General features: G+C 38.7%; 1 protein-coding gene across 1 annotated transcript; it reads left to right on the top strand.

Moving 5' to 3' along the window:
* The first annotated feature begins 1,029 nt into the window (after positions 1-1,029).
* On the top strand, positions 1,030-24,862 carry LOC146164935 (long-chain-fatty-acid--CoA ligase 4-like). The gene is made up of 16 exons (XM_083383048.1): positions 1,030-2,575; positions 5,394-5,549; positions 6,104-6,288; positions 6,686-6,838; positions 10,760-10,894; positions 12,351-12,458; positions 15,118-15,299; positions 16,273-16,331; positions 16,748-16,884; positions 17,791-17,930; positions 18,560-18,731; positions 19,246-19,324; positions 21,070-21,261; positions 22,337-22,451; positions 23,061-23,218; positions 23,663-24,862. Exons 1-16 carry the CDS (start codon positions 2,572-2,574, stop codon positions 23,815-23,817), a joined length of 2,130 nt encoding a protein of 709 aa, XP_083239174.1. The 5' UTR covers positions 1,030-2,571; the 3' UTR covers positions 23,818-24,862.
* The last annotated feature ends 257 nt before the right edge of the window (positions 24,863-25,119 follow it).

Genomic DNA, 25,119 nt, shown 5'->3' with positions numbered 1-25,119 from the left:
TGTGCGTGTTACGTCATATCGCCGTGTGTCGTCACAGCTCTGACGTGGCATCGGCGGCGCCAGCGTGAATAAGACTTCTCGGTAAACAAGCGTAACTGCGAAGCGGTAGTAAACACCTCCAGGAACGTAACGGGTTGACTAGTCAGCGTTTATACCCTTAGTTGTAATTTTATTACTTTCGTCATAATGCAAAGGTAAAGATTAATACAAAACACAATCCTAAAGTAGAACATTGGCACATTTGCCCAAAACGGTTTTAACAATTCAACAAAAGTCTTTATAGTTTTAAAATTGGCAGTTGGAAATGGCAAAGCAATTAAGCAAACAGTCGTCAAATAAAAATTCACCACTCAACATCAAAACTGTTAAACAGCTGAGCCGCCTGTTTTGCGTTTGCTTTACCTGGATTACAAAACAAATTAAGTTGAACTAAAAACACCAAACAAAGATAGAAATAAAAATAATATTTTTGAAAATAAGACAAAACACTATTGAAAATGTGCGTTGAGGAGCACATATTTGTGACCAATTTACTTGGGGACATTATTCTTAAAGCTACGGCACTCTCATGTGGTATAATAGCAGTGACTTGAACTCGCTTTAGTTTGCCGCCGACCATTGCCGCTGCGATAACATTAACACGGAAACAGATTGTTTTGAGCTAAAAATACAAACCAAACAATAAAAATAAAAACTAGTTAGTTAAAAACTGAGAACCATCGTCACGAGATTTAAAACGTGAGTTAGCGCCACATTGAATTGGTGTTTTTTTCTTACGACCATCTCAACCCTATTACCCATTCACACATTTTTTAAAAGAGCAGTGACTCGGACCCGCGTTATCAGGCTATGTCGAGGACTCGCTGCTGCCGCGATTGCCTGCACTTTCCGGAAATTTCGCAACCACGCCCGCCCGTCGGATTGCCGCGATTGTAAATCACGCACCGGTCGGTCGAGCAAATAATGACTAAGCCCGGTCGTTCATACGTTGCACGATTACGAAACCCTTTCGGCTGCGCGAAACGCGAAGCGTCGTTTCGCGTGTACCCTCCCATCCGTGATGCATTTCTGACGTACGGCAGCTGATATAAAGCAGAGAGCGCGATTTTGCCTCTCCAATCCAGCTTTTACGGTTAACTGCGGCAGTTAAAATTTTAACGCCTCCGGCGCAGTGTTGTGACGCAATTTGTTTACAATTCGATTGACAGCGTTTTCCTCATTGCGACAAATTGGGCTGTCAGTTGGTCACGTTTACGATAGGTTTGCTGCCCGTTTCGACTGCACCAGATTCAAAATTTGTTTTTTAAATAATTTAAAAATAGTCGTCTAGCCTTTTCTTGAAGATATATGAATAAATCAGCAGAAATGATAGTGAAAAAATAATATCGGGTATCGATGTAGGATTAAAATGTCGAGTATTATACATCCCTACTGACAATGTTAGCAGTAAGAACTTTTAAGGATTAAATTGTACTTCATTGGTAAAGTTTTCAATCAAAAATTCGCGTTGTTTCTAACAGTAACGAAGTAAAGTGGCCCTTTTTCTAAATGAAAGGAAACGGAAAAATACGCCTGATAGCCACATTGAACCGCCGCACATTTACAGCTCTGGAAAGCAACCACCTTTGCCAAGCGAGACGCCATGAAAACCCGCACTTATAAACATGGCTCGCATATTAGGCCTTATCCCCACTAAAAACTCAGTTAACCGTTAAACACGCCGCAACGGGCGGTCGCCGTCAATGCTTCGGCCGTGCAAAAAGGCGAGAATCGGACGTTGAACGGCTCAAGTCCGAAAATTTGTAAATTGCGCCTCGCGCTGACGAAATCGCCCTTTGAAATCGAGTCGAAATCTCGAAAGTTCTATTCAGGCGTGCAAAGTCCAGGCCAGAGCGGCTTTGTTGCGCGCCAGAGACAGGTCAGTGTGGCAGCAAAAGCAGTGCTAGTAGCTGGTACGATAGCTGATCGGGCAAAGTCCTTAATCCAGCGAACCTGATACACACGTACTGGTCGCGGGCGCTCCGTTCGGCATTAGCACGTTGTTTTCTTGTTTTTGATGTAATTCGTTGCGCGCCAGAGCCAAGTCAGTGGCAGCAAGAGCAGTGCTAGTAGCTAGAACGACAGCTGATTGGTCAAAGTCCTTAATCGAGCGAACCTAACACACAGTTACACACGTATTGGTCGCAGGCGCTCCGTTCGGCATTAACACGTTGTTTTCTTGTTTTTTATGTAATTCGTTGCGCGTCAGAGCCAAGTCAGTGGCAGCAAGAGCAGTGCTAGTAGCTAGAACGACAGCTGATTGGTCAAAGTCCTTAATCCAGCGAACCTAATACACAGTTACACACGTATTGGTCGTGGGCGCTCCGTTCGGCATTAACACGTTGTTTTCTTGTTCTTGATGTGATTCGCAGTTGCCAGGACGAACATATTGTAGCACGACAGCCGACCTGATAGGTGTGTGCGCGTGCGTGTACCACCACCCCTTGTTACTTGATACACATATAGGGCCCTTGTATTTCCAATCAGCAACCCTGCAAAGGCGACACGGCGGCGTCTTGACTGCGGAAAAAAATGGGTGAGTTCCAGTTGTTCGCCAACTCGCCGCCTGCGCGTGCGAATGCCACCTTTTTGTTAATTGCTGCCTCTGCTTTTTTGCGATCGCTGCTCAGAAACGGAGTGTTAAAGCACGGCATAGCACAGTACGCTTCGAATGCCATCATTTCAGTTCAGTTGATTTTTTTTACGCTCGTTTTTTTGCCTCGTATATCTAGAGGCCAACGTTTACGTTTGTTTGCGTCGTTATTTTGCAGCGTGCCGTGCATTTCGCCTTCGTCTGTTTGCTCGGTTTTACGACCGATATGTTATATTGGCCGAAGGAGGGTAGGCCGCCATAACCGTGCAGCCGCAAATCTCGTAAAACCGTCAGATTATAGTCAGGAGCGCAGGTAATGCGTGCGATTAATAACGTACTGTCTCTGCCTCGTTCAAGGCCGATTTTTGCAGTTTAAAAGCAGATTAGTGTTCCCTTTTTTAAAGAAGAACTTTAGCTTTGGAGCATAATGGGGGTTGTAGTAGGACGTAATAAGATGATTAAACCCCATACAGAAGTTGAAAATGAGTTAAAAAATATTCGAAACGTTCAAAATGATATCTACTTTTGTATGGGCTTTGAAATTCTTATTATAACTTTAGCTTTAATAATTTTTTTTCATAAGTTTCAAGTTTCAAAAAATGTCGGCTTTACTCCCCTGCATTAAACTTCTAACACTTTTGATAACAACCCTGCAAAAATACCAGTTGCAATTGCGAAGGATACAGATTACTTAGAATCGCCTCGTTGCTCGATGCATGTGTTGATTCAGCTTGTTTGCAATATTCCGCTGCGCATAGAACGCCACGGTTATTTTTATCGTTTGCGCAGCATTACGAGTGTTTGACTGATTGCAAGCGTCCCGCCAGTCGAATGAAAAGCTCGTTAGTTTAGTTTAGAAAGTCTAGGATTCATTTAGTAAACCTGACGTTAGATTTACAAAAAAGTTTAATTTTTTTTTAATTTATCTGTAAGTAAAATTTTTAGAGCCCAGCCAAGATTAAGTGTCCATCTGGTTAAATTAAAAATGCAATAATGCCGTCGACTTATTTTCGATAACTTGTAAAAAAGCTAACTTTTTAAGTTTTAACTTCTTTTAAACCGACAAAAAATATTGTGTGCGATTCACGCTGTTTGTGAAGAGTACAACAAAGATCAAGGCAGTACTTCAAGCAGCTAAAGCCTTGGCGTTCATTTGTGCCCCGCCGCGCATAGCCAACCGATTATGCATCGACTTAGCCGCTTGAAGTACTTTCAGTGGACACATCCGAACCGTCCACTGTACAATAGCTGATTGATTTTTATTAAAACGTCATTTGACATTTGCTATTACAAAAAGGAGAGCAACTTAATTGCATAAATCGATTTAAAATTCTGCGATTACTTCGGTACTGAACAACCGTTTGTTGTTTGTATTTTATAAGAGTTATAATTGACCAGAAAGTTTTAATCTAGTTAAGACGACGTAATTTTGATATCAAACGCTGCAGTTTAGAACATTTTATAGTTGCGTTTAGATTCTAATATAACGGTTTTAGGAAGTCTGTTTTTTTGGCATGTTGGCCACGTTTAAAAAGAACCTTTATTGTAACCTTGCGTGTGTTTATTTAAAACCCTTAAGCCAGTTTACACAGCCAAGAAAATTGCACGAAAATAGAGTGCAACCAAGTATAGGGTGCTTGTAAAGCTTTTTTATTTTTATCGCGTAATTAATATGTTGGGCGATTTGTGAGATATCGTACCTGTAATAGCATGTTCATTGTATGGAGAGTAATGCATGTTTCCGTTGTGTAATTTATGTTATTTTTTGTTGCATGGCTTACAGTTAAAACAGTCATCCGAGTTTCCATTGATTTCCAACTTCATAATTTCTCTGCTTCAGAGCGGAAATCAATGCTTTGTGTTTGCACAGTCGCATCGACTACGTTAAATATTGATTTCAAATAACGGTAATCGGTGTATTTACGAAAAGCTTAATACGACCTAATTACTCATTAACAGCATGATTGCAAATGGACGTTATGCAGCTACTTTATAGTTACTGGCCCGTATTTTTCCGGAATGGTACTGGTCAAATCGGCTGATGTCACTGTTCAGGTTGACATAAGGCCGAGATAATGTTAAACAGCACAAAACTAGTTTGGAAAAAATTAAAGCGGGTATACTTCTATCTAACTTACGTTGGCAAAAATGGGCAAAAAAAATCGAAAAGTGTTTTTTAGTTTTGTTTCACTTCTTGTACAACAACAGCAAATGTACAACACAAAATACATAAAACCAGAGCTGCAGCATTTTACTGTCACTGCGTAACGCTTGGTTCACAAACGAAGCAACACGCTCAGTTTTACTAAAAAAAAAAAAAAATTTCTCGACAGATTTTCGATTATAGCGCCTTTCAATAAGGAACTATAACAGATTGTAAAATAGGAATTTTATCTTTAAAATAATGAAATTTAAAAAAAAAACTAAAAATGAATGTTAAATCCAAATACGTCGAGTAAATCGACATTATCTAAATAAAGACGTTTCGAATCGCACTTACATCACCATAAGTTAATGTCACAGAAATTAAACTTCACTTGCAAAGTAATAAAAACAGTGCGTGAAAAGACAACAGACTTTAGTGGTCCACGCTAAAAACTCCCAACCTCTACAAGTGGCGCATAGGACGATCCGCACGAAGCCGAATTATCCGTTAACTTTCATTTTATCCTTGTACGAAAACTTAATCGCCCTACAAGCAACTGTTGTAAAAACAAACTGTTTTTGCCGTTCTTCACAACCCTTGCCTTGGCCCTCGCAGCTTTGGAGAACTTAGCTTACTCTGTGCGGTGGCTCTTTGGCCTGGTTACGTTTTTCCCCTGGCTGGTGATCGAAGTTCTCTTCTCGCACGAATTCAAAGAATACCTGCTCAACATGTCACGACGACTCAAGGCAAAGCGTATCAGCAATGACCCCGGTAAGTAAACTCTGTTACTGTAAAAAACATTTGCGAATTTCCGCGTAAAACGATTTTCGACGTTCATTTTTTTATTCTCATTATAATCAATGTCAACTTAGCAACCTTTATTGATAAAAGGTGCGGCTATCCACACACAATACTTTCAAACTTATGTAATTAATGCTTTTGTTTTCGGCCAACTTTGCGTTAAAATTTATATTAAATGTGGTTTCCTTAGGTACCAGATGAATAACATCGATATTAGGTTTTCAAGTTAGGCATAGATACATAAAATCTATTACAATGCACTAATTTATACCTGAAAAGTTTACCGTGTAATGACCAAGCCTTGTCCAATTTACCTTGTTATAACCCTTTAACATGCGAGTTAAAACAAAACGCACCTTTTCTTCGACCCGATTTCTATGCTTAACGGGAGCCAAGCAAAACTCTCGCCCTGTTTTGACGCGAACCAATCAGAACGTTCGCCCATTTCGACGCGAACCAATCAAAGCCCTAGCCTCCCTCCACGTAAGCCAATCATAACGCCTGCCGTTTTCTGCTTGTGGCAGCCGCCCCGTACCGCTGCGTGGAGTTCAAGGAGTCGCTGATGCACACCTCGTACAGCGACCACCGCACCGTCGACCGAATTTTCGAGGATTCGGCCAAAGCGCACGCCGAACTGCCCTGCCTGGGCACACGCGAACTGCTCAAGGAAGAGGACGAGAAGCAACCTGACGGCAAAGTCTTTAAAAAGGTACATTTGATTAGTATTTATGTGTTGAAAAAGTTCGGTTAAAAATTGGGCATCGTCATCTCGAAAATATTTATTTTTTGGCGTCCCAAGTTAGTATGATTTTTCGCAAAACACTTGCCTCAATTTGTATGGTTTAGCCGCTACTTGTGTTAAATGCGTTGATTTAAGAAAAAATGCAAAGCAAAAAAGGCATTTAACAGGAGAAAAACATTTTTAATGTGATGTTTTTGGGTTTAATTACCGTTTTAATAAATTACGAGTAATTTCTTACTTTTTCCACGTTAATTACACCTAGCAAACAAATTATCATAAAATCAGGTCTAAAAACTAGAAAAAGCTTTTTGAACAATTTTAAAACCCTACAATCCGTAAAAAGTAAACTTTTATTGTCTTTTAGGCTGTTTTCGGCGAATACAAATGGGAGACCTACCGCTCTGTGTTCTCACGATGCGTCAACTTCGGACGCGGCCTCAGTCTGAGCGGAGTCCAACCCAAGATGAAGATTGCCCTTTTCCTTGACACACGTGCCGAATGGATGGTCGCAATACAGGTAGCCTACTGTCTATCAGTGTTGTAAACAAGTCATTTTAAAATGACGTAAGTCCAAGTCAAGTCATTTGTGAAATAACTTAAGTCCAAGTTAAGTATTTTTAATACCGAGTGAAGTCCCACTCCCAAGTCATAAGCTACCCAAGTTAAGTCCCAGTCATGTCATTATTAGAGCAAGTCATCTCCAAGCAAAATCCAAAATAAATGATGTCAAAATAAAACAATAAGCCTTTAGAATTGGTAAACTCGTTCTATCTGAAGAAATAAGTCAACTAAAAAAAACTTATCTAATCGTTTAACGATAAATAATTCAATTTTATAACAAAGTTAAATAAAAACCAAAGTCACTTGACTAGTCCAAGTCAAGTCATTTGTCAAAAAGACTTAAGTCCAGTTAAGTCATTTTACCAAAACGACTTGAGTCATTTGAAAACAGTGAAGTTAGTGCACTTAAGTCAAGCCATTACAATTCTGCTAATAACGGCCCTCCACTAAACATAGCGCCTGCCTTTTTATTAAAAAAAATAATCAATGATTACAGCGCGCGAACTTTAGACCACACCCAATGTCGCCCTCGTTTACTCTCGTAAAATGAGCTCGGCACGCGTTTTTCGCGTCAGAGAATGCATGAAGACGCGGTTCCGGAATGAACTTTGTCCAGTCGGCTAGTACGTGCTCTTGGCAATGCCGCGTGCGCTTTTGAAATCGGTTGGAATACGCGTGCAACCTTTTTTTGATCAATTGCAGTTTTGCCTATACATTTTATTATACCTTCATCCTTTTAAGTTATAGCAAACACCGATTTACTGAATCGACTTATGAAAGAAACGCTAAAAATTTATTTAAATGACAATTAAAATAATGTCGTTTTTGAATTGACAATAAGATTTTACAAGTTAAGGAACCCTCAGAGGCTCTGTTTAAAGAAAATGATGATATTGTTTATCACGTTCATTAGCATAGTAGAGAGAAATGGAGGCATAAGCATAAATGGAATGTGTATCGTTTAGTCATGGGCATACTTTTTTGGGGGTTGTTCTATGTATTAGCGCCGTTCCTAAACGTATTTTTTGCTTGTCACGACTCCAAACCGAATTACACGTCGCAGTTCGTTTTGTTTAGTCATCGGCAATGTTGAAAAAGCCATCAATAATACATGTTCGAACATAGTTTAACCTTTGTACCCGTCTGGCGGACTCGTTTCACATGGAAACCTTCTGACTTTATAGTTTGCTTAGCGAAATGTGCGGTCGTTTAGCCTTGCAAAGCAACTTTTAAACCCTCGTGATTTAGGAAAGGCTTAATTGTTTAGTTTAATGTTTCTAGTAATTCTAGTTTAATGTTTTCCAGTAATTCTTTCGAAGAGAGCCATTCAAACTTGAGGCCGCAACCACCTCCATACACTTCGCACAGACTTGTGCAACGAGTTTTAAGGGCCGCTGCCCGCTAGTAGACCTACATAATTCCACACTAACTGTCACATCTATTAAAATAATAATTTTCCTAATTTCGGTGTGATATTACAACTAAAGCGATTGAAATCCCCCCTAAAAAGGGATCATTATTTGACAAATGCGTACAATGAGAAATGATCTGTTTTATCACGATAAGGCAACCTAAAGGGGCGCGTTAAACTTGTGAACAATTGAAAAGGTCGCGGACTGCAAAGTTAGAAAATAATAGCCTTTGAAAAGATAAAAATAAGGGAACCTACGACTTCGCTACGCAGATCGCCAACGGCTAAGTCGAAATCTCCTTTACAATCAGCCTTCATATGTGTGTTTTCAAAGCGCTTTTTGGTTGGCGGGTAGGGTCTGGTTACCGTTTACTATTAGCTTCTTTTTGTGTAGCTGAGTGCCATTAGCTATAGATTACCTCACTAGGGCGTCTGTTACAATGCGCGGGACGATAATTGATTCAAACCGACATAATTTTTCTGTACAGCGACTGATGAAAATACGGATAAACCTCCACATAGACATATTACAGTGCATTTAAAGTGATCAGCGGTTAAAAACGGACATGAAGAGATTATAAATAACGTTTTAACCAACCCCTATTACTTTCGACTTTAAAGAACGCCAGAAAAGCTTTCAAAAATGCATTTTATGTGAATTGCAATTAAAACAACTTTGGGGAAATAATGGGGTTTTAACGCTTTGTACACATCTGATGGTTGAAATGTGAATTTATTGTGAAACCAAGCTGTAAAGTTAGTTTAAAAAGCTTTATAACCTAATACACATGAGTATGTTACGAAAAAAACAGCTTTAAAACCTCGATACACATAACTATTTCACGACAAACGCATAATTTTGCGTTTTCCTTGCAAAATTTGAAAGAGTCCGGCTACTTAAACCATCTCCTCTCTTCCAATGCTTTCCTAAGAAGATCACCTTTCTGCCTTTCCGTTTAGTGGCGTGACAGTTTAGAGGTTGTCGATTGGCGCAGGGGTTACCTCAGGTCAATGACCTCGCTCGTTGTCGATTGCCGGCGGCCGTCTCTGCGAGCAGACGATCGGCAAAAGCGATAAGTTTTCTTCTCTCGTACCACCCATTCTAGTTTGGTGGCTCACATATTTTTACATGCTCTCGGTCACGTAAAATCATTCAGCAACCATTTTTTTGTTTAAAGTATCTATGTTGAAAACCCTTTCGTTGCTTTTGCAAGTCTTTGAAATTTTTTTTTTTTTTTTGGTTCAAATTTTGAAATTATTCAGCAACCAATAGCAGATCGCATTAAGGCAAATGTTGGACTATTTAAAGTTTTGGTTAAGCGAATATTTCTCGCTGAATATCGGTTCTTGTATTTATTAGCCGAAAACCTAATGGCACTGTGCTGTGTAAATATATTCTTATATAAATACATTAACTGATAGTGATTTATTTTCTCTCGTACCACCCTTTCTAGTTTGCTGGCTCACATCTTTTTGCATGCTTTCGGTCACGTAAAATTATTCAGCAACCATTTTTTTGTTTGAAGTATCTATGTTGAAAACCCTTTCGTTGATTTTGCAGTCCAAAATTAAAAAGTCACCTCAAGAATTACCTACTATTCATTTTTTTTCCTACTTCGAGGTAGAACAAACTTGCTTGTTCGAGGTACAATAGAACTTCCCCAAATGATTATAACTTTGAATTAGGAAAGTTTACCAATGCGTAGGGATCACAAAATTAAACATCATAAATTTTGACGAAAAAGGAACTATTTGACTGCCACGTTGACAAACGCCAGAATCTTATTTTTAACTATGCTTCTGCGTCATATGTTCCACAGCACTAAATTTAATTGTTTCTATGATTAAATGTAATTGTTTCTATGTTTGCGTGCTGTTTCGTGTCATCTTTATCCTTCGCGGAAAATGTAAGGAAAAGCTTTTACGATTTTAGGTTTTTAAAGTAAGCATTCGTCGCTCAATATCGCTTTTCGTTTTATTACGTAAAACCCGACATCCCAAATCATTGTACTTGTATTTGTTAAATCGATGTGCCAAAAACACTTAATAAGTATATATGATAATAGTAGAGATAATTCAATGTTGTCGGTTTTCTATATTAATTAGGAGTTGTTATTAGCAGATCGCATTAAGGGGCAAATGCTGGAATTTTTAAAGTTTTTGTTAAGCGAATATTTCTCGCTGATTATCGTTTCTTGTATTTATTAGCCGAAAACCTAATGGCACTGTGCTGTGTAAATATATTCCTATATAAATGACTTACATTAACTGATACTGATACAGGCAGGTAACGTATTAATTAAGATGATTTCGATTTACATGTTTTTAGCTTTAAAATGCATTATAAAGCTACACTACAGGTCCGTGCATATAGATTATAGAGTACCCAAATATAACTCACGTTGTTTATATTACACACCTTTGAGTTGTCTCATATCTAAATTAAGTCGCCATTGTTTTCTCCAGGCCTGCTTCCGACAAAACTTCCCGGTCGTGACGGTTTACGCCACCCTGGGTGAAGAGGGTATTTCCCACGCTCTGAATGAAACCGAAGTCACCCACGTCATCACCAGTGCGTCACTGCTAAGCGCCAGGTTAAAGGTCAGTATAATTTTTTGGTGAAACTTTTATAAGCACGGTATTCATTTCGTTTTTCACAACTACGTAATGCTTTCGGCCTGTGTTGGGGCTGTATTCCATTAACGCCTAAAGGTTTCAATGCAGTGATGGGCAATTATTTTTAACTGGGGGCAGCACGAGAAACAGAAAAAAATCATCTGTTTTCTACGAGCATGATATAAGCTAACTTCTGTCGCCGCATTGCTAACACAGAAGCCAACGGATGAACTAAAAACCATGATTTTAACAATTGTTCATGTATTTTATGCGACAGTTGAACATTTGGAATTCCCATAAAGTGGTAGGGAAAGGGAATAACCAAATTTCCTGTATTTTTGACTGTTTAAAGCGTGTTTTTAAGCGACACTTTTAAATATAGTTAACAGATAACTGTCCACCAAACTGTTGAACTAAAAAAACACCAAATAGTTATCCATTCGTTTGACTCGAAAAGCTTACATTTTGGCTTTCCTTAGTAAGCGAAATTGCTATGAAGCAAAACCGACAGGAATGTTTTATTGGATAAAATTTGTAAAACACAATTTCATAAAGCGCACTATAGTTTTTGATAATATTGTTTTTGGTTTCCTTCGTTTAATAGTGTTTATGTCAAAAAGGCCCAAACCAACGTTTTATATCTGGCCCGCAAACTTCCATATTGACAGTTATCTGGTTATTTATGAAAAAGTTTGGTGGACACCGTGCTAAACCTATGGCGATACAATACTGGTTCGCGTGGTGCGTTGGGCTTCATTAGTGGTCCACAGCTTTGCACATTCGGAAAACTTACGTGGGTCGCGCTTCCGCTTAAAACGCAGCAGGAAGTAAAGCAATCATCCAACAGACAAAACACTGCTGGCCACCTGTGCATCCAAACTATAGCGCCGTTCGCTTGTGTATTTCAACGTGTGCACTCAATTAACTGAAGACCGTATTTACGTTGCTTCCGTGTTTTACACTTTACTACAGTTTTGTCGGTGATTTTAACTCGCTCATGCAGTCTGGGCGTCTACATGTGCTGAACTAACGTTTAGAGGTTCACAGATAACTGATGACACACAGTTGGATAACACAGATAAAAAAAATAAATAAAAAATAAAAAAATTGTAACGTAGTTATTTCACCTAAAATGCCTCAAGTTTGCCAACGCTAGAATTAAACTCATTTTTTAACAAAAAATAAGGTAGTTTGTGACCGTTTTTTATATTATTGTATTATGTTTTTGCTTTTATAAATTTACCACAGTTGAGTATACCAGCAGCAGAACACAAGTGACAAAAAGACGGACAATCCCTGTACTGCCTTAACATAGGCTAACCGTCAGACTGACCCGAATTTAGCCCCAGAGTTTGATCAGATATATTGTGACTCCGAACAAATTTTTTTGATATTTTTGGTATCTTCGAAAATTTAACATTGGGTTGTTTTTCTCCTTCAGAACTGCCTGGGCAACATCCCTGCTCTAACCCACATCATTTACGTCGAAGACATCCCCATCAAAGACCTCAAATTGGGCGATCGAGTCGACCTCCAGACATTTGCCGAAGTCAGTATTTTTATCATTCACTTGGAGAGCACACAAGCAAATTAAATGACATTAAATGAAGGTCCAAACTGAACCAAAAGTGTTTAATTAGGACCGATGGCTGCGTAACTGCGAAATCATGTCGTTGAGTAGTGTATAGGTTAATTTTAAACCAGGGGTCAACAACCGAGAGTTTAACGGCGCAGGTGAAATCACAACATAAACTATATTATCCATCACATTTATATTGCTCCCTAAAATATTTTTATTACACATTCCTTTCATTGTGATCATGAATCACTCCGTTTCTACCAAACCAATAAGCTTTTTTCCAACGCTTAAATGTTTTCTTCTTAAATGTATATTAGACCCACATTAACTGACTAAGATACAAGTCCGTATCGAAACGTCTTTACTAAAATGATGTCGATTTGCTCTAACTATCAAATTATACCCATTTTAAATAGCAAAAACTCCTAGGTTCGCCCCTGATTAGCAGTTTTATTGAAATGCTTAAAAACTCGTAAAAGTTGAAATTTCTTCCGACTCGCTGAGACGTACTGTGTTGAAAGAAGAACATAGAACAAGACAAACGAACAACAACTGTTACAATACTCTCGGCGTTTGTGGGGGGCTGTAAAATAAACAAAAGTGAATAACATTAGTGTAAAAGCTACAGTAATAATACCACTGCGCCGAGAAAAAACGTCATGCCTTGTTTTTTGCACACATGCTTTTAAGCAAGTGTAGAAAGTGCGTTGACGAAAGGTTAGGCCGATTTCGTAATAATGAGTTTGGGCTACAAAAAACAACAAATTAGTGTTACTAATATACTCTTAACTTTCCTTAAGCGCACTGTTTATTTATGTTTTTCGAACCTCACTTAATATTGCATCGGCCCGTAAAAAAACGAAATTGCTAGAAAGAAGGATACCCACTCGCCACTCCTAAAGGGGTGTAGAAAACCTGTTTTAGGCTGTATACGTTTTTAAAATATATTTCCATTTTTATCGTTTTTGAAAAATATTTTCCATTTTTTTCATTAAATATTTCCATTTTTAACCCTAGTCAAATCACGTGGCCACTACAAAAGCAATGTTTTTATTTCCACACCCTTTCAATTTATTTCGCATCCTTTTTTTTAAGTTTTCAAACGCGGCCACTTTATTCTGAAGAGGTCATGTTAACTGCTATTCCGCGGTCGCGACACAAACATCTTAAGTCAAACATTTACCCACAAAGTCAAATATTTACAAGTAAACTAATGTCTAACCCGAACCGCGCCGTCCTATACCTGTTGTCGTAAGTTTATAACGGTCTTGGCTCGCGCATAGTTTAGTAGTTACAAGGCGTAGTATGTTTCCTGCAACCTCGAAAGCAGACTTTGCCTTGAATAGCGAAGGTCCTATGAGGCGCTTATCTTTTTTCGTGCTGTTACCGCTCTACCTTTTTGGCCCTCGCCCTCTGAACAAACGGCTCCTCACGGGTCTATTTTTGGACCCGGGGATTGGCTTTGAACCGTTTTTGGAAATCGCGGCATGGTGTAGGTCACTAGGTCATTGGTTTTTCATTTTATCTTTTCGGCTTACCCTAAACGATAAATTGGTTGAGGCATCATTGCTAGTATTTTTGCTTGCTGTTTTTTTGTGATGTTGCTATAAAGAAATGAAAAAAACACTCATAGACCGTACACAATGTAGAAAACTGTTTTTATTTTAATTTACTAATTGCACTCAAACGAACACAACAAAATTTTTATGAAAAACTGGAATCTTAAAAAATCTAAAATATGTTTTTTGGCGTCCTTAAGCTTGAGAATTGGCACCCGCTTTGGAACCGCTGGTGTAGTGCATATATGAAGAGTAAACAGTCCTTTTCTGGCTAATAGTGCCAATTGGTAGCGCGAATTCTTTGCGGTCGCTTGCCGTTCTTTTGTGCGTTCGCTAAAACCGTGTTTGCTCTGCGCTAAGCGACCTACGATCATTAGGCTCTAAAAATAGAGCGCCGATAAAATTTTGCCGCCTTCGTGTCACATTTCCGCACCGGTAACTCGTAAAATCGATTCGCGCTAAGGCTGTTTTTCTCTTGTGTTTTAGGTAACTGCTACTGGAGCGCTTGCGTTAAATTCTTGATGCGAGACACTACCAATAAGAGTTCTAACCATGACTTAAAAACGGCAAAAGTTACACACTGGTTTTTGCGGCATTATATATATTTAAAGCTGCTGCAAAAACCCACTACTCACTTTAGTACGAAAAATAGCCTGTAATGTTTCATCTTTGAGTTATGAGGGTTAATATTTTGGCCACTTATACGCAAGAATTTTTAGACGTATAATGTGAAATAAAAATAAGCTTACTTTTAGAATTTAAAATTCCTAAAGCTGAGATTTTAAAATTGCTAGAAAAAACGATAGACAATAAATTTCAGACGCTTATTGTGAAATACAAATAAATTACTTCGTTGTAGAATTTAAAATTGCTGAAAACGGCATTAAAACGACGTTAACCACTCTTACAATGACTCACCCCCTAAAAAACTGTTTTTTTTTAACATAAAACTAGGTCACCGAGGTTATAGATTCTCTATTTAAAATACGAACGGCGCAAAACACCAACTGGTAGCATCGCGACGCACCCCCTAAAAAGTATTTTTTTAACAAAAATTGCGCCACCTACAGGTCGAAAACAAGGGCCGATCGGAGGAGGGCATCAAGCTGGAACGTCAGGCGCCCAAACCACACGACCTGGCCATCGTAATGTACACGAGCGGGCAGTCCGGCGACCCTAAAGGCGTTCTCATCAACCACGCCAACTTTGTAGCTGGAATGAGCGGCATCGGCTCCCGCGTGCCAAACCTCGGGTAAGTTTTTTTTTTCTTTTTTGGTGATTTGCAAACTTAAAAGGTTAAACCACAACCGGGATTTAGTTTGCCATTACGCCTGAAATTTTTAGTTTGCAAGAGGGGATTTTTAAAATGTAATGTAAAGAGGTTTTTGTTTTTTGAGTATAAAAAGTTGAACTGACTTTATTATATAGGTGCTAATATGGAAGCTTAGAAACTAAAAACAATTAAAAAAATTGTTTGTTTTTTCCGAAACAACTGCATCATAAGTTTAATGCTGAAAATAACGGCCCAAATAGACATAAAAAGCGACATGCTTTATTATTCAAACGTTTCGGCAAATTCTAATGCCATCATGAGTGATATAAAGGCCACATGCATAAACGGGTGCAACCGATGTGGCCTTCATATCACTGATGATGGCATTAGAATTTGCCGAAACGTTTGAAAATAAAGCATGTCGCTTTTAACGTCTATTTGGGCCGTTATTTTCACCATTAAACTTATGAACAGATCCGTATATAGTGTTCCAAACCACATCATATTGTCGAAGTAAAATATAGGTCAAAATTAACCGATGTCGGTGTATCTCTCATCCACACCGATACAACCGTAGTATCTGCTGGATTTTAGAAATTTAGGAGCTTTTTTGTGTTTTTAGTATATTATTTGAAAAGATTAAAGTAACTTACTAGTATAGGTGCTAATATGAAAGCTTACAAACTCTTTATTTTCAAAAACGTCAGATTATTATTATCTGTGCGTTGGAATACCAATTATTCGGTTAAACGAAATAAAAAAGATATGAACTCGTAAAAGCAAGCCGATTTTGCAATCAAGTGATTCTTCCAGTTGAAGATGTTGCTTTACATCGCCACAGCCGAAATGTATAGTATATGTATGAGGTCCATACCGATACAACCGCAGTATTTATTTAAAATATATTGTATTTTTTTACTTCTTTATTAACGTTAACCTATTTTCGCCGCAGAAAATCTGACGTCTACATCGGCTACCTTCCTCTTGCCCACGTACTAGAACTTGCAGCAGGTGAAATTAGCTCTATTTTTCATCAAGGCCTTTTTATAAAGTTTGCTTGTTTATCCGAATTTTCGCACACAAAACAACTTGTTTGCTGTGTATTGAGTTTTGGCATTTTTTAGTTGGAAGTATTGCTCATAATCGGACGGAAACAAGTTTTATGACAAGGACTTGGCTTGTAATTGTTATAATTATATGACTTGACTGGGATGTGAATTGTTACTTACTCGAAAAGACTTTGCTTTGACTTATTTTTGTAATTTTACAAGTCATTTTGAAATGACTTGTTAACAATTCTGCTTTCCAGGCTGCCGACCTCAACCCCAGCCAAACAGCAAACAGTCGAAAGCGCTAATTACTCCCAGCACACAATCACAAACAAAACGAAACGACGTTTTAACGCAAAATCTTCATTTTTTGCGCAGAGAACATCATGGTGTGCAACGGTGCTCGCATCGGCTATTCATCCCCTCTCACACTTTCGGACAAGTCAAGCCGAATTAAGCAGGGGAGCAAGGGGGACGCCACCGTGCTACGACCCACCCTCATGGCTGCCGTACCGGTAAGTGGTTTAGGCCGTTGCGGCTTTTGCGCTGTAAACTTTGGGCTTGCTTCTCGTTCTGGCTATATGACTTTGGTCACGAATCACGTAGTTTTGCATATAGCTGGAAAAGCCTTTTGCCTATCGTTCGTGAATTCGGTCGAAAGTGCCGAGGAATTTCAGCACATGCTGTTGTTGTACACATTTTCACTGTATTGGCCAATTTTTCAGGTTAATTTTTCATAAGCTTTTTAGCCACTCGTACGAAAACAAGTTAACGGCCGTGTTGAAAAGTTGTATTTCCGTCAATAACGAGATTTTAGGAAGAAAATGATACGAATTTTATTTCACCGTAATTCTCTTTGGTATTACTGGAAGGCTATACAAAACATACATGTACAATTGTACATAGCAAAATTTGACCAGTTTAACGTGACATCCCTAACTATAGCAAATAAGCTTTAACGGCTTCATAACCTACTTGAACTTCACTAGCAAATAATACAGCATATTTTCTTTCAAAAAATCCGGTCAGTAACCTTCCAAATTGTTTCAAAATTACAACTGGGTGATTTAACGACTCTATGTGTAAAATTACCATTTGTTGACTCTATATATTAAGGCTGCGTTTAATTTCCGTTTTTAGACGCGTTGGAGTAATTAAGTAGACATTCCAGCGCTGCGTCTAGTTTAGGATGCTAACACATTGTCGTCCGGGTTTTTTTATTGCTCATAATATTTTGGTTAGGGTGAGAGTTAGCGTTTGGCTTTGTGTGTGTCAAGTATTGTACTAGTAAATCTATTTTCCCGTATTTATTTTTCCTTGTAAATTTCAATATTGACAACTCGTTTTGTTACTGTAAAAAGGCGGTAGGGTTCTAGGCCTAGGCCGACATTTCCATTCATAAAACCTGCCTTTCTCACCAGGAAATTATGGAGCGCATGCGCAAAGCGGTTATGCAAAACGTGGACGAGGCAAGCCCGCTTCTGAAGAAAGCCTTCCGCATCGCTTACCAGTACAAGCTTAAACAGGTCGAGAAGGGATACGACACGCCCATACTGAACAGGTAAGGATATTAAGCTATTGTTGCTACCAAACGATCTATAATCTTAGTAAGCTCTGTACTTGGTATTACGTTTAAATCATGTGGAATTGCACCGGCTTCGATGATGGTTGTCTACTATTTGCACAAAACAAAAGTATTTTTTTAAGTTAGTTTTTGCATTTTTTGCGGACAGTTTGAGTCGTTTGGACAAATGACTTTGGGTTAATAGATTTTGGGGGGGAATTTTTTCTATAAATTTGCGTTATTTGTCCTAATTTTTGCGCGGAAAACAATTTGCTTGCTCTATGTTGCGTTTTTGTTGTTTTTTAGTTGAGTTACTGTTCATAATCGGACGAGTTGTCCGATTTTATTAGGTTAACGTTTTATTTTTGGACAAGGACTTGACTTGGAGTTGACGTGCTCTTATTATAGCTTTACTAGGACTTAAGTTGTGTTAAAAATGAATTGACTGGGACTTAAGTCTTTGTGCAAATGACTTGACTAGGAATTAAGTTATTTTCAAAATGACTTTACTAGAACTTGAATCAATATGCAAATGACTTGACTTGGACTTGGGTAATTTCAAAATGACTTGCATACAACGTCTTCCCAATCTACAAATAACAACTCGCCTTGCCTATCTTCGACAGAGTTATCTTCAAGAAGCCGCGCATGTTGCTGGGTGGTCGAGTACGCGCCATGCTTTCCGGTGGCGCACCGATGGACGCGCAGACTCAACGCTTCATGAACATCTGCATGTGCAGCCCGATCGGACAGGGCTACGGACTGACGGAGACTTGTGGCGCCACCACCGTGTCACAGGTAAGACTGCGTGAAATGCGTAGTCCCGTGCGACCCTGTGGCTTTGGATCATGCCGTTGTTCTCACAAAATTACCAAAAGCACCTAATATGCGCAGATCTATAAGCTATTCTTGACAAAATTTAGAGAAGTAAGCCTAAAAACACTTAACTAGTGTTTCTCAACCGTTTTTCGCGGCGACCTAAACAAAATAAATCGTGTAAGTACAATAGCGAAAAATTGCCCAACCAAATATCTTCACTGAACTTTTGTAAACGAACTAAACATAAGATATCAGCATTTATCAGTGCAAATTAAATTAATATGAGTCATTTTTTTAACCATGTGAACAATTGTAATCGGCGACCCAAACAAGTCAAACAGCGATTCAATTTGAGGTTAAGAAACGCTGCTCTAAATTCAGTTAATAAAAACATGGTTTCCAAATGCACAATTAAAGAAAACTTTTTGGCTGACCGGCGGTTAAGAACCGCTGATAAGTGGGACACTCTGCGAATTTTTACGTTTTTTCTCAGGTTTTGGAAGACTTCTCGACCGGCCGCGTCGGCCCTCCCCTCCCCTGCTGTGAAGTGAAACTAGTCGCTTGGGAAGAAGGTAAGTCGTCAACTTGTCGCACCCATAGTCGCGGAATCTGACCAATGTTTTTAAGCCTGGTAATTAGTTATGTGGCCTAAAAAATTTTTTTGGTCGCGGAATCTGACCAATGTTTTTAAGCCTGGTAATTAGTTATGTGGCCTAAAGAATTTTTTTGGACACGTCTTGTGTTTGTTGATTTTTTTTTATTAATTCGCGAAATGGAAAAAAACCTCAAAATTACCAGAACTCAAACGTCTATAGCAGGGTTCGGGAACCTATGGCTCGCGAGCCGTATATGCATGTTTTAAATGACGCCATAAAAGATTTCGCTTGAAAATAAATCTAAACTATCATTTATTAGCAAAAATACCTGTACGTTCCGTGATAATCTGTAATCAAAGTTTTTTTTTTATTTAAACTTGGCTAATGTTTTTTTTTCGCGTTTTTTTATGCCCTGTCATTTAAACAGAAACCAAATAAACGGCCCTATTCAAATCAAAAGTTTTGATCAACTTAAACTGGATGTTGAAAAGTAGCATAATTATGGATCTCATGGCAATACGACCGAGAAAATTCGGATTTTATGATTCCCTTAGCTGAAAAGGTTTATTACGCCTGCTGTATAGCAACGGGTAAACCTTATAAAGTTCATCCTTTTTTTTAAAAATCAATTTGGGCAACTAATGAATTGGCTTATTTCGATATGGTGCGCCTTTTAGTTTTGGTGACATTATTGGAGCAGTTTAGTTTAGATTTAGCGAAACTTTATCCTATTCATCGTATTTCGTGAACTTGTGCTTATTGACTTGTTATATTTCGTGCCACGTGACTTTGCCCGTGATGAGAAACTTTGCGTGTCATTTGATCAGTTGCGAAATGAAACTAACACGCGTCTGAGGCAAAATAACGCGTGGCACGGCACTTTAAACGGTACCAGCGAGTAATTGATAAATTTTAACCCACGATTGAAATGTTGTTTCAACTTTTTTGTTTATATTTTTTTTAAATATTACTTTACATTTTTATGTTGACATTTCTTTATGGTTGTTCTTTCTTTATATATTGTAGTTTTTTTTTATATTTTCGTTTGCCAGATAGCACATTGCTTTAAAGCACGGTTTCACAACCTATTGGTCACGAACCAAAATTGGGTTCTGTTTGATTTGGTTGGGTCGCAAACTGCAGTGTTTCACCTTGTTGGATATATTGATATTGGTTCTGAACAAGATTTCTCTGAAATTTGCGCAAATTGCGAAAGCAGTATGAAGACATGACCAAGATTAATTACATTTAAAACTATGAATGGTATACAGTTTAATTTTTTCTTTGTACCACTTTTAATCTGCCAACAGTTAAATAAGAGAAGTGAGTCACCGAAGTTTCGCTTTTTTAACTGCTTTAAAGCAATGATTCTTAACCACCGGTTCCCCCAAAAGTTTACTTTAATAGTGCAATTTGAAACTATGTTGTTACCAACTTTAAATGCGTACATGAAAACATTTTTACACTTCCTGTTTTAGAATGTTACGCCCTTTTAGGAGAGTCTGTTCTGTAAAAAAACGCCAAAAGTAGTTAATGTCACCCCAACTCTAAATTAGTGTAATAATAATTGTCCTAGTTGTCTCCGTTAAAAAAAATCGTGCTTTCGAAATTCTGGTTACCGGTCCGTGAAAGGATTTTTGTAGTTTTACCGGTCGGCTTCCCGCTTTTCTATATTCTCGCAACACGAAAAAAAAACATAAAACAACCCCCCCCCCTTTCAGGCGGTTATTCCCCGTCGAACAAGCCCAACCCCCAGGGTGAGATCCACATCGGGGGTCCCAACATCACCCAGGGTTACTTCAAGAAGCCAGAGAAGACGGCCGAGGACTTTTACGTGGACTCGAACGACCAGAGGTGGTTTAAAACAGGCGATATCGGCCAAATTGACGACGACGGTGCCATCAGAATTATTGGTGAGTCTAATCGTGGTTTATTGTCAGTTTCAAAAACTGGCTTTACTTGATCTTGGCTTGTGTCATTAATTTTGTGTCAAACATCAGCCTCCGTGTTTTTATCTTCATACATTTTACCTATTTTTTGCTGATGCTTATTAAGTAAAAACGAAATTTAGTAAAAAAAATTATCCCCTAAAAAGTGGCACAAATCGCCAGACAAGACGCAGCAGATGTCGAATTGCAATAAAGCTTTAGGGGCGAAGAGTTAAGCTTATTTAACTATTAGTGTCAACAGATGGTATAGAACTTGTCCGCAGCTGAAAGTGACAATGTGTTTCAGATTTAGACTGTGAAGCCGGCTGTTTAAAATCGTGCATTACGTAATTAACAGTTACGTAACATTCATTTTCTGGATCCGTAAATACAAGTGCCTTGGCCAAAACTTTTTACCTACTTTCTAACCAAACCATTTCCAGCATGACACTGCGATAACATTATACTGAATATTGTAGAAGCGTCAATGATTTCCACCTTCAAATATAAATTTATGAAAAAAAAATATTTTTTTCAAACTGAAGGTAACTTCTGAACGCTGAAGCAAACGTTGGTGGGTGCTGGTCTAGAATCCTACCACAGCAAACATTATTTCGGTTAGGGTGCGTGTTTGGGTGGGTCGAGTATTATTATTAAATAATAATACTTAACCTATACCCTCACCCAAACACTAACCGACACGAAGATTGTGCGTTGATTAAATACTTGTTTCAGCGCTGTGGTAGGATTCTAGGCCAGAGCCCGTTGGCGTAATAACCTATTTAAAATCACCTTCTATTTATTTTGCTGTTTTGAGCATAGTATTAAAGTACTTATTCGTTTACAAAAGTTCAGCTAAAGAGGATTGGGACGCCGAGGTGTTAATGTTCGACTTACGCTTAAATTTTTAAGCCACCGCGAAAAATGGTTGAGAAACACTGACCTATAGGCTCAAGAATTAGTCGATTTTTTTATTGTCGAACACTTTTTAAATCCTGGCCGTGTCCACTCACACTGCATTTATTCCTGCCATTTTTAACGCTCGTCAATCTTATACCAGACCGCAAGAAGGACTTGGTGAAGTTGTCCCACGGCGAATACTTGGCACTTGGAAGCATTGAAGCCAAGATCAAGTCGTCGCCTCTCATCGACAACGTTTGGATCTTCGCTGCCGGGTAAATAAGAGAGAGGCCGCACCCGGTGTTAATGTTGTACTGCTCCGGATTTAAGGACTGTGGTGTCACGGCTAATACCATTGCCTATAAGCGTGTTTGAGTGTTTGTGCTGTGCCGACAACCTATGCAATATACCAGGGGTAGCCAACACGTCGATTATGTGTAACGTCATTAGTTACAATAGCTGTCGCACACAAGCGGAATGATAAAACGACCAATTGTTGTCTGGACAAGCCTAATAAATGTTTTTTTTTACGTAAATCTTCCATCAATCGCTGGCTTGGAATGCAATTAACGCACAAAATATTTAATATGCAAAAACTTGCTTTAACGTTGAGTAAAGTTCAGTTACCTCCAGTTTTTAACCTACTATTGATAATATTGCATTTTGATATATAACTTAAATAATGGCTAATGTTCCTATGTTAACTTGGTGTCGAATTGGTAGCGATACCAACCTAGTATCGGACCAGTAAAGTTGCTACCACTTGGCATCGGTACGGGCTCCGACCATCCGTAATTACCATCGTATCAAATTTGAAGCTTATTGTATAATTTTTATCCGACATTGTATGACTTCCATTAACCGATCCGTTTTTTTTTCGGCAGAACCCAGCCTTACGCCCTGGCTTTTGTGATCCCGAACGAAAAAGCCTTCACGGGTCTGGCGACCAGCAAGGGAATTAACATGTCGTTTGAGGAACTCTGCTCGAACGAAACTATGGCCAAGGAACTGGAAAACGCGATCTATTCTGTGGCAAAGATCTGTAAGTCGCTCACTTGAACTTGCTGCTGTATAATGTATTCGTTTTTTAGGTAATTTTAAGGGTGATGGGATAGGGTTGCGGAGATTGTTTTGAAATCTGGCGTTTTTTCAAGGTGTGGAAATTTTGCTTTGATTGATTATTATCTTGTTTTAAATAAATAATTCTGAGAAGCAAACTCTGCATTGAAGCCCAAACCGAGTCGGCTTTCGATAGTCTTTTAATCTAGAAATGATTTAGATTTTTGAAAGTCGTTGAGTGTATGAATTTTCGAAACGTTTAAAATGCTACTTACTTTATATGCTTTGATATTCTTACTACGTCTTACCACAACCTTCAACCATTATGCTCTAAGGACAAGCTCTTATTCACAATATATCACACTTTACTTTTCCAAACTTCACCTAGCGCCCCCAAAAACCAACACCTTGTCGTTTTGCCTTTTAGCCAAACTGCAAAAGTTTGAGATCCCTAAGAAGATTCACGTCGAACACACTCCCTGGTTGCCAGAGGACGGTCTCATCACAGCAGCGTTCAAACTCAAGCGCAAGGCTCTCGAGCAACGCTACCGGCAGCAAATCGACGCCTTGTACGGTCTCTAGGTGGCGCTAAACAACTCGAATCCAACGCCGGCTGATTTTATGCGTTTTCGATGCACCTGTGAAATCCGTTTTCGAGAAGGGGTTCGTTAACGAACCTAATGTTCGAAAATCTTCGTTTTTTCGCCGCTTGCATTTTAACCTTAATTCGCGATTCCCTGTCAGCTGAAAAATTAACAAATTGTCGGCCTGCTCGATAAATTTCTTCTACTGATTTTTGTATAAAATAATTTATGACGTAAAATTGCGAGGTCGTTTGAACAAATATTAACTTTCATTGCAAGCTTTCTGTAAATGTTTTTAAAAGTGTCTTGCATATATCTATTCTATATGTATAGTGGACGGTACAATTCTGCTTTGTGTTTTGCTGCGATGTATTAAGTTAGTAGAGCCGACCGCCAGTATCTGATTTTGCCCCGCAATTTCACCATTTCTACGTTATCAAACCACAAACAATTCGACGCGTTAAAATGTTAGGCTTATCTTATAGGTTTCGTCACGTATTTTTGTTGTACTGTTAAAACAATTTAAAGCAGTGGTTTTAAACCCTTTAGGTGTCGTCATCTTAAAAAGAGAATTCTGAGTTAGCATTAATTTAAAAAGTATGACCTGCAATCACGTAATAAATAATCAACACTATATGAAGCAAATAAACCATTAAAACGGTGAGTTATTGGCCGGCTAAATAATATTCTATGTTATTCGGCAGTTAATGATGATATCTCATTCCAGTGTCTATAAAATTGTCAAGCTAACCTTTATTTCTCAATTACCCACAGGTTAAGGCCACTGCTTTACAAATGGCAATCTTTTTTCCCATTTAAAAACCCAAACTTAAGAACAGTTTCAAAAATCCGCTTTAAAACACCGCGCGCTTTTACTTAAGGTTGTACAGTAAACCCTTATCCGTACTAAACAGTCGCCGTTCGGTTACGAAAGTCTAGCTTTGTTGTGTTCCTGCTTTCTTATTATTGTGCGACGAAACTTCGTTGTTGTTGTTTTCGGTTCTTTCCACGCTTTGGTAATAAGAGCTGGTGTTTCTTTTTAACGAGGCGCGCCACAACATTACAGCATTTGGCAGCCCAAACTTGTCCGGTTTTCTTTGTGAGTGTTCTCAGGCAGTAAGGCAGTGGTTCTCAGCCGGGGTGTCATTTCTAATGCTTAAAGGTGAACTACCTCTTGTAGGGCTGCAATCTATTTATTATTTCTGAGGGGTGCCGCAAGCCATGAAAGGTTGAAAACCGCTGCAGTATGGCTTAGATAAACGTGGTTGAAATGACATCAGTTGTAGTTGAGTCATTTGTA

The sequence above is a fragment of the Ascidiella aspersa genome, chromosome 2 (genome assembly GCF_963924565.1).
Source record: "Ascidiella aspersa chromosome 2, kaAscAspe10.2, whole genome shotgun sequence".
In the NCBI taxonomy this organism is placed as follows: domain Eukaryota; kingdom Metazoa; phylum Chordata; class Ascidiacea; order Phlebobranchia; family Ascidiidae; genus Ascidiella; species Ascidiella aspersa.
The sequence above is the reverse complement of the archived record's forward strand: the minus strand, read 5'-3'. Positions and strand labels throughout refer to the sequence as shown.